Source organism: Excalfactoria chinensis, chromosome 3 (genome assembly GCF_039878825.1).
Source record: "Excalfactoria chinensis isolate bCotChi1 chromosome 3, bCotChi1.hap2, whole genome shotgun sequence".
NCBI classification, from domain to species: domain Eukaryota; kingdom Metazoa; phylum Chordata; class Aves; order Galliformes; family Phasianidae; genus Excalfactoria; species Excalfactoria chinensis.
Window position 1 is genome coordinate 14195296 of NC_092827.1, and position 10151 is coordinate 14205446.

The following is a 10151-nucleotide window of genomic DNA, read 5'->3' on the forward strand; positions in this document are numbered from 1 at the left end:
TCCAACCCCCCCTGCAACCTCCATGTCCAATAGTTATTTGTTTCTAAATAAGACTGGTGGGGTGGGAAGATCCTTAGATAGGTGGTCCTGTATGATGTAAGGAAACATTTACTGAATCAGTGCAATCGAAAGTTCTGTCTCAGAGGAGCTCAAAGGGTTTTGAATGACTGAAGAAGAGACTTACAGTGGGATTTAGGAATTCAGTGTTAAAGTTACTGTGGAGTTTTAATACTTCTGTAATGGACAAAGTCCGACCAGGAGTTCCAGATTTCTGTAAGAGATATGATGGGGTGATCTGAGCATAGTGAGGATCAGTGATGGTTGGTGCACGGTTTGTGTCCGCGTGGGTAGCACCTTGCTTCATACATAGGTGGAAACGTTGATGTGCAGCACAACAGCTATTTTACAAGAAGCAGACTGAGTTTAGGGGTGTGGGACGTTATTCACTCTACTTTCTCACTGTTACAACTTTTGACTTTTGTTTTATGCAGGTTTTTGTTATTATTAAAAAAGCACGTTCCCAACACTAACACAGGTGGGGCTTTTTCATGTATGTACAAACAGAAACACAAAAGCACAAATGTGATGCTTCTTGGAAAGGCTGTGGAACAACTTACCCTGTTTGTGTGTTGTTAGACTTAGGGTGGTACGGTTATGGTTGCAGTTGGACCTGACGATCTTGAAGGCCTTTTTTAACCTGAGCAATTCTATTATTCTATGGTTTTATATACATAAAAATGTGTATATATATCTATATATTCTTGCTCTGGGATCAGATCTCTCTTACCCTTAACATGTAGATAGATGCTTTCTGTCATTTTTTATGTCCCTCATAATTAGCCTTCTACATAGTAATGTCCGTGCATTACGTTTTCTCCTGCTTCCAGTGAGCTGGTCTGAAGGTGGCAGAAGTCAGCACCAAAGCTTCCCTTGTTCTTTCTGCTTTGGTTTCCTGTAGGTTGCTGAGTTGGTAAATTCCTTCTCTCTGAGTACTGCATGGGCCTGCTGGTGGATTTCCAGACCATCACACGGAGCTTGTCAATGGGCACGAGATTTACAGGAGATGTATCTGAAGGACACTCCCAGAGGTCGTGTTTCCCTGGGATGCTGAGATTTTCAAGTTCATGGCAACATTCACTGACGGTTCCTGAACGTTGATGGAGGCCAAGCAGTGGGTGTGAGCACGATGAGGAGGTGGGTGGTGCATTTCAGCAGTGGTGACTGTGACAGTGGGTCACCTCCAGTGGTGCGGATTGTTACGAGTGTGGCATGCAGGCTCTTGCTCATTGCTGCTGAAAATGCAGAGCTAGCAGTGATGACCATGATGAAAAAGAGTGTTTTGTAGGCTCTTGTGATGTTACTGTGCTCTTTGTATTGCGGTGGTTCCCATGGGAATAAATAGAAGGCATTACTTTTGGAGCAACCTCCATAGATGGAGCCCTTGGCAATTCCACCCCACTGCCCAGGCAACCCAAGGGACTGGATGCCTGTAGTTTTGAGGGCTGCTCCAAAAGTAATGCCTCCTGTTTCACGATGTTGACTCACAACGCCAGAGGTGGATGTTGGTGGTAAGGCAGGACGGAGTGAACCTTCCCACCAGGATCCCGTTGCGTTTTGTTGCAGCAGAGGCGCAGTCTGACGGGATGGCTGACACGGCACTTTCTGTACCATTCCTTTCTCCCAGCGTGCCCCTATTCACACTTTTCCTCCCCTTGTTTTTAGCGTTTTCTCGAGGCAGGCAGCAGGCTGAGGTACGAGTCCCTCCCAGCTGATGGATTCTGATGGCGCGTGTATCGGTTTCCTCTTTTGTTTCCTCCTCCGATTTGCTTTAGCACGGGGCTTACACAAGCACGGGCTACCGCTGTGCGATATAAGCACTGCTCACTGAAGCACCGTTTGCACTGGGTCCATTTGACAGTTCTAAGTTATAACCTCAGCCGCTCTTCCGTAGAGGAGGATATCAGTGCGCGTAAATCGGATATCAAACTTATAACGCCACCCGAGCGCTGCATTCCCCCCCCCGCAGCACGGCGGGCCGTCGCAGCGCAGCGCCTCGAGGGCCGATCGCTGCGTCCCGGAGCGGCCGCTGCGGGTCGGGCGTTCCTGCGGAGCGCCGCGCTCGTTGGCCGGATGGCGGCAGTGCCCCTCCACGCACGGCACGGGGCCGCCGCTCCGAACCGCCTTCCGGGGGTTTCTGATCCGGGGGGTGACGGGTTGGGGTTATGAGGAACGTTTTGGGTGCGAAAGGCAGCGCTGATGTGCCGGGGAGGGGAGCAAACAAATCCCGGCCGGTCCGATCTCTGCGCTTCCTTCAGCTGGTGAGAGGCAGCGGGGATCTGCACAGATCGGGGTTCGGAGCTGCTCTACCGCTTACCTGGGCGGTTTGATGTCACCGAGCGGCCGAAGCGTTCGGTGTGAGGGCAGGAGCCTCTGCTGGGGGAGATGCACTGCGGGGGGTGGAACCGACTCTCAGATCCTGATAAAGGATCTCAGAGGCTGGAAGGGACGTCGGGAGCATCAGCCCGACCCACTGCTAAAGCAGGTCTCTACACAGGTTGCACAGGCAACTCCACCACCTCTGTGGGCAGCCTGTCCCCGTGCTCTGTCACCTCACGGTAAAGCAGTTCTTCCTCATGTTCGTAGTGAACTTCCTGAGTTCCACTCTGGGCCCATTGCCTCCTGTTCTGTCACTGCAGGCAGCCCGGCTTCCTCCACTTGGCTCCCTTTCAGTAAGATCCCCCTCAGCCTTCTCTTCCCCGTTATGCACAGCTCAGGTCTCTCCTTTCCTCACCCAGGAGAGGCTCCAGGCTCTCAGCATCTTGATGTTCCTTTGCTGGGCTCTGCAGCAGTTCCCTGTGTTTGCCGAACTGAGGAGCCCAGAACTGGGCACAGTGTTTCCTTCTGAAAGGGGACTTTACAGCTGTGGGTGTGTTTGCCACTTGCATGCCAGGTGTATGCAAGTAAACGTGCAGTGTGGAAATGAGATCGCTGCCGGCAGCTCTCACGGTGTGTGGGTCTGTCCCTCACAGGGCTGTGCAGCACTGGGGGGAAGCGGTGAGTCTTACTGTGCAGTGACAGCCTCACAGAGCTGTCTGCTCACAGCTGGAGCACATTGGCAGCACTGGAGGACGGGGAGCCCAGATCAGCAAGGAGACATCAGTGCCTCAGTGTTCATTCTCATGCTTTGGCTTTGCTGTTCAAGTCGGAACGCCAAATTCTTAAGAACAAAACCAAAGAGGATCCCATACGTGGAGCAGCTGGCGGCAGCCCCTTGCTCTGCTCAGAGCGATGCAGCATTGAGGCGATGGGTTCGTTAACTGTGAGAGGAGATTTCATTTCATTTCTTACTTCACTTTAAGAAAGCCCACCCATTTTTGTTGCTGTTCCCTTCCCTGTGCCTCACGGCTGGTGTCTGCCTTATGGCTGTGCACGATGGTTTGTTTCGGTCTACAGGTGTGCAAACTGTCCTGCAGCTTTGAAGCACGGAGGTGTGCACAGCTCAGGTCCTGCTGGCGTTGATGTGAGCGGCACAGCTCTTAAATTTCATATATCAATCACACTATGGGGTAAAGCGATGCTGAAAGGCTCACCCTGGCACCAACAGTTGGAGGAGAAATAGGGTGGTGAGTTGGATTGTTACTGTCGGGAGAGGGCTGAGCTCGCAGTACCGAGTCCAACCCTCGCTCAGCTCGTGCAGATGAGGCGCAGCGTACACCGAAGGGGCTATTTTGGGGACCGAGGTGCGCAGAGTGGTAGCGATGAAGCGTCTCCCCGCTGTCTCGGGGTCAGGCGCTCCCGGCGCGGCTCGGTCAGGCTCAACCCGCAGCGCAGCAGTAGCGCCGCTCGGCCGCAGGGGGCACCGCGCTGCCCCGGCCCCGCAGGGCTGCGGGCACAGCCCCGGCCCCACGGCCCGGCACGCCGAGCCCTTCCCGCCTGCTGCTCGCGTTGACCCCGAGCTCCTGCATTAAGAGATCAGCGCCGGCTCCCGCCCGGCCTGCGTGAACGCATTTGGTGTCAAGGGCAAGGAAAGGCGGCTGCTGCCCGCAGCACCGCCGGCCCAGGTGAGGGCTGCCCTGCGTAGCAGAGGTTCCCCTCGTTCCTAGAGCGAGGGATCTCTGTAATGCGTGCGCGGGACTCGCAGCTTCCTTCCCATTTGAGGCGGGTTTCTAACAGCTCAAACGAACGCGTCAGCTGGGAAGGCACAGCTCCCACATCCACCGCCTTGTGACAGCTCGGTGGTGCCCATGAGCAGCGCTCATGACAGGGGACTCGCGGGGGGTACAATAAGCGGCCCCGGATAGCAAGGCACATCGCACCCAAGTTTCTGAAGGCAGGAGAGAGAGACTCTGACTGGCTTTCCAGAACGTCGACTCCTATTTCAAACTTAATTTAATTCTTATGGAGAAAAGAGTTGCTTCAGGAGCAGCCAAAGTTTAATCAGTAACACAACAGTGATTTAAGCCCAATTTCTCAGTATCTTAGTCATACAGCGCTGCTGCTGCAACTGATTAGAAAGGCCATTTCATTGAAATACTGCATGGAAGCATGCAAATTCCAGTGTGGAAAGGCAACAGTCACTTCATCATTTTAGATCCCGTGTTAACGCATCACCAGCTCGAGCATTCAAAGCCCTGCAGAGAGAAATTTAACAGTTGCGGGACTAATAACCACCCACAGCCCCTCAAAGAAGAGCCATTATTCTAAGCACAAATCAACACAGCTGGGGCAGCCCTGCTGCAAACACAACCAGCCACGGGCTGGGAGAGAAGTCCCACTGCATGGGCACGGCTCAGGGTAACCCCTATCTGTGTGCATCCCCTCGGCCGCCAGTTACCTCTCTGGCTCCTTCAACACTGGTGACAGGCATTAAGTTTGGAATATACATTCAAATAAGACTTTCCGAGTTACAACAGTTATTATTCACTTCAGGTCCTTTTTATTCTTTATATTCTCTACACATTTGAGCTTGCTCAGTAAATCGTTAACAGAAAGGAGAAACAAAAAACAACCCCCAAAACCCCCCCCCCACGAACAGCACAGATCAAGAGCCAGCAAACAGTTGGTCCCCAAAAGAAGAGAAGCCAGCAATCGGGTTCAATAAACACACTCGATTTATTCTGTATAAAAAAAGGGGGGTTAAAGTTTACAACTAAACTTTTATAAAAAGTTTAGCATGATTAAAGTCCATCATTACACTTTTTGCAGAAGCGCTCAGCTTCTGCCACTATACAAGCAAAAAAAACTCTAATTAAAGAGTTCACAAGGGTTCACTCATATATATATATTTATATATAAATATATACACCGCATTCAGTCCCTAGGTTTGGGGGGTCAGAAAGGCAATTTCTGAGCCCGGAATCCCATAAAGAACTGAACACCGGATCCTTCTGGTACTCACGCTCCACCTTTGGAAAAAAAAGGCAAAGTCTGCTTGAAAAATGGGCAATTCCGCGTGTGGTTTTGTTTCGCTCCCCATGTTGGGAATAGTATATAAAGGAAGCCTTCCAACTAGGGAAAGGGTAGTTAAGAGTCTCTTCATAAATAACTAAGGTTCAGTCCAACTCGAAGAATGGGGGTTGGGTGTGTGGGGTGGGGGGGATAAAGATCAATCTCGGTTTGTTTTCTTCTTTATTCGTTCTATTTCAAGGTCCTTTTAGTTTAGTTAGCGTGGCTTTTCTCCCCTCCGGATACAGCTGAAAGATTCAGCACCTCGAGATTAAAGAATCCTGTCGATGTATTCTTGTGCAAGGGGGGGGGGGGAAACAAGGAGGGGAGGGAGGGAAGAAAAGCAAAACCTCCTCGGTGGAACACCTGCAAGAGATTGAAAAAAGAGGCGTATTTAGGAGCATGCTAACAGGGCAGAGATCCGGACAGACTGGCGCCAGGGAGGAAGCCGCAGTTTGAACATTTAACCAAACACTCAAGAGATTGGGCAAACCCTGGCGTCCAGATGCAACACACACACACACACACGCTCACAACACTCGCTCTCAAGAGCGCAAATTGAACGTGAAAATAACAACGCGCTGCAGGGGTAAGGGGACAGGAGGAGGTATTTCTCAGCCCTAACAATCTCTGGCCGGATCTCTGCAAACGCAACGCTCAGAGGCGCCAGTCTGCTTCTCGGAGCAATTACTTGATTAAAAGCAGTCACTTATGGAAGCGATAGCGCAGACAATCCCACATCACAAGAGGGAAGGAACCATGCCAGGATTCCCCGGCTTGGCAGCCGCAGGGGCCGGGCAGCGCCAGGGGCACACCGTGCTAGAACCGCTGGCGGGCTGCCTCACTTGTTTTACTAAAGCACCTCCGCATCAACTTTGAGGGCTGTCTGCTGCAAGCGGCGATCAGCTCAAAATACGGCTTTATCCCCCTCGTCCCCCCCCCCTTTTCTCTGGCAGTGGAAGCGCTCTCGAGTTGACGAGACAAACGAGCCGTACTCACCGTGCCGTTCAGCCACAGAGCGCTTTGCTGTCACTTGCCATTAGTTCTGAGGGGAACTCGGCTGCCTGCGGGGAGAGAGCGGACAGCGTGAGCAACGGGAAGGGAGGACGGGGAAGGGAAGGCAGGGCAGGGCAGAGCGGGGGGCCGCGGTGCGTACCTGTAAGGAGAGGATGCTGATGTCTGTGTTGAGCGTGGTCAGCGGGGTCCGGGAGGCAGCGTTCTGCCCCGGCCGCTGGTGATGGAGGCTGACGATGGACGGGTGCGAGTCCAGCGCGATCTGCAGGTCCAGGATGTAGTCGATGACGTGCTGCAGGATTTCCATCTTGCTGACCTTCTTGTTCTGCGGGATGCTGGGCACCAGCTCCTTCAGCTTGGAGTAGCAGTCGTTCATGTTGTACAGCAGGCTCATGGGGTCGTCCACCGGGGTCTTGCTGCGGGAGATGCCCAGGTTGTGTTCCGAAAGGCCGTTCTTCCGCACGGACCTGACGGGGCTGAAAGCTTTCATGCTGAAAGGCGGGCGCGGGGGGGGCAAGAGCGCACGGAGCCTGCGGAGCGCTGCCTGCCCTTCCCCTCTCGGCGCCGCCGGAGCTCGCACTGAGGAGCGGGGCGCCGCGCGGGCCCTTTATAACCGCCGCCGCCGCGCCCGGCCCGTGCGCGCCGCCATTGGCCGCCGCCCGCCCGTCCGTCAGGCGCGGGGCGCGCTCACTGGCGCGTAGGGGGCGCGCGGGCTTCCGCGTGCCGGGCCAATGGCGGCGGGGGGCGGGGCCGCGCCGCTCAGCTGAGGGAGTAAATAGTGCGCGGCGGGCAGCGAGCGGGAGGGCGGCGGGGTGCGGGATGCGCGGGGCTACGGCGGCAGCGGGGAAGGCGGGCGGCCGTGCTACGAATAAAGGCAGAGCCGCGGGCCGCTCCCGTCAGCGGGCTGCTCGGCTTGAGGTCTGCCGCCTAACGCCGCGCAACGCCGCGCCGTCCCTCCTCACGGCACCGCGGGCAGCTTCGGCTCAGCGCAGCGCCCGCGCGTGGGAACGGCTCCGCGGCTCCCGGCTCTCGGCTCTGTCCGCAGCGGTGCCGGGCTGGAGAGGGGGGGAAGCGCTCTGCGGGGCGAGCGGCGGCCAGGTGCTGTTGGAGAGCGTCAAGGAGCCGGGTGACGGCTGCAAGGCGGCGAGCGCTGCCGGTCAGCGCAGCCCCGTGACACCGCGGGTCCCGGCCGGGCAGCGCTGCGGGCAGGAGCCGCCGCCCCGTGCGCTCTGAGCGCTGCTCGTCCCGTGCGGCTCGGGGGGCTCCCAGCGGCGCTTCGCGCCCTCCGCCGCTCCGTTTGCGTCCCCGGGGGCGTCCCCTCAATGCCCCGAGCTGCTCCGGCCCGCGCCGCCCGCCTCTGGTAGGGAACTTCGCCTCCGGCCGCTCGCCGGGGCTTCGCGCCGAGGGTGCCGCTCGGACGTCCCGCCGCGGGGGGCCCCGGCGCCGGCGTGCGCGGCCGGCCCCCGGGGCTGTCCCCCCCTCCTCCCCAACCTCCTCCCGCCCCTGCCCCGGGCGCCGCGCCCCGCCCCGCCCCACCGCCCCGCGCCCGGGGCCGGCCCGGACTGCGCGGCGCCAGCCCCGTGACATCAGCCCCTCGCCGCCGCCCCCCCCGCCCGCGCCGCCCGGGCCCGGCGGCGCCGCTCAGGCGGCTGCCATGGCGACCGGGGCTGCGCCCGCGGCGGCGGCAGGCGGCGGCCCGGCCCCGCTTCCCCCTCCCGGGCGCACCTGCAGCGGGGGCCGCCGGATGCCCCGCCATGCCGGGAGAGGGGCTGAGAGGGGGCTGAGAGGAGGTGGGGGGTCCCGAGGAAAAAAAGAAGGGAAAAATAAGGTTAAAACGGGAAAAAGCCTGTGACGGGGCCGTGTGGAGAAAGGGCTTTGCCATCAGCCCGCGCTGCCGGCTCCTGCGCGCCGTGCCCGCAGCGAAGCGCGCGTCCCTCTAAAGCCTCAAGTCCGAATGTCAGTGAAGTGCCTCGTGTGTGAGCCGACAGGTTTGACTTAAGAAGAAGAAAAGAAACCAATCTGTGATAACCGGCCGGGGACGGAGTTGGAGGAGTTCGGTGGGGCTTTATAGCTTTTGTTGCTTTTCTTCCCCTTCAGAGCGGGGGGGGTGTTAAAAAGCAAACCCCGTTTAGTTACAACCTCATAGAAACGTCCCGCTCTGTCACGGCGTTTTCTACTTTCGCAAAGGATTTTCCTGTTACTTTTTTTTTTTGTTCCGGTCACAAAATTAAAAAGACAAAAAAGAAAAAAAAAAGGCGAAAGAGAACAAAAACCGACCCAAAAACACACACACACACACAAAAAAAACTTGGGGGAGAGATAAGGTCTGGAAAACAATCTGGAATTGCCAGGCTGTTGGTGGGAGCTCTGCGGGGCTGGCGTCAGGAAGTCTGCGCCGCCTCTCTGACTGTTGATCCAGCTTTGTGCAGCTGCACTCAGCACAATTAGCTTGTAGAAACAATCCTGCTGTAGGCAGCCTCTTCCCTTCAAAGTGCTTTTCTATACTGATCCCCTCACATCGCGACGCTGGAAATCAAGTCACAAGCCGACCACTGTTTGGCCAACATCATCTGTGGGAATTCATTAACCTCCATCCCAGAGATGCAACAAGAGATTGTTTGTCCAGAACTAAACTTACAGCTTAATATGATGTAGCCCATACAGGAAAAAACCTGTGTCCCCATTTTTTTTTCCCCCTTTCTTTTTTTTTTTCGGTGCATAACAAGAAACACATTGTGCAGCTCTTTTCTCTCCCTTTTTTTTTTCCTTCGGGGGGTGGATTGTGGAGCAGGATCCAGGCGTGAGCCGGCGGCTCCTGCTAAAAACTTTGCCATCGCGCTGCTTTTTGCTTCGACGGGCTGCAGTTTCCATAGAAGCGACTTATCCCCGCGATCATCTTGTTGGGTGCACTTTGCAAGCTCATTTCCCGTCTGAGTTTGCTCCGCTGCTCTCAGATGCTGCAGCTGACACATTTCCTCCCCGTGCACTTTGCACCCACCTCATCCTTGCCCAGATGCTCAGGGCTGATTGTGCCTAAAGGGGGTTTCATTGCGCTCTGCAGCTGCCTCAGGGGGAAGGGAGGATTATTATTTATTTAATTCTGCTTTTTCCCCTTCTCCAGCACCGTGCATGCAGCAGGCCTTCCTCACTGCCCTGTCCGGGCCCTGGCACAAGGAAGCAGCCCCCAACCCCCGCCATGTGCCCACCGTGTGCGAGTGCTGCCAGTGACTTCGGAGCCCTGTCCGTGTGGGCAGCCCTGTTAAGCAGCAGTGGGGTCCTCTCCCTGCTCCCAGGGCTGCTCCTGGATGCTCTGCCAGAGTGCAGAACCCCCTCCTGCTTCCCATCACCGCTGCCTGGCGCTTCCGGGCGCCTCGTTTGGCTGGGTGGTGCACATTGCTTCCATGCTTCCATTCCGAACCTCCTGCTATGTCCCAAGGACGGCCGCCCCCGTCATCCTTGCTTCTGAAATGCTCCTTTATCCGTGGGTACGTTCCCCTGCCCCCAGAGCCTCCTCCCGTGGATCTCTAGCACTCAGTAGTACCACTGCTTCCCTAAATCCCAGTTTGCTACAAGTAACCCCAGCACGTGGTCACATCTTTGCTAGGTCCCTTTTCCAAACTCCATTCCCTTCTGCGCCTTCTTTGCAGATGCCATGGATCTGCTCCAACAAGACCTCTTTTCCTTCCCCCCAC

General features: G+C 56.2%; 1 protein-coding gene across 1 annotated transcript; it reads right to left on the reverse strand.

Annotated features, from left to right (window-relative positions):
• Positions 1-5093: 5093 nt before the first annotated feature.
• Positions 5094-7048, reverse strand: ID2 (inhibitor of DNA binding 2). Its single transcript, XM_072332060.1, has 3 exons — positions 6602-7048; positions 6445-6509; positions 5094-5811 (listed from the first exon to the last, which is right to left on the reverse strand). Exons 1-2 carry the CDS (start codon positions 6947-6949, stop codon positions 6453-6455), a joined length of 405 nt encoding a protein of 134 aa, XP_072188161.1. The 5' UTR covers positions 6950-7048; the 3' UTR covers positions 5094-5811; positions 6445-6452.
• Between the last annotated feature and the right edge of the window lie 3103 nt (positions 7049-10151).

Bases quoted from the DNA above. Each gene is read 5' to 3' on its own strand.
- ID2 (XM_072332060.1), bottom strand. From the start codon at position 6,949: ATGAAAGCTTTCAGCCCCGTCAGGTCCGTGCGGAAGAACGGCCTTTCG. The intron at 6,510-6,601 runs GTACGCACCGCG...CTCTCCCCGCAG, and splicing joins TCAGCATCCTCTCCTTACAG to GCAGCCGAGTTCCCCTCAGA.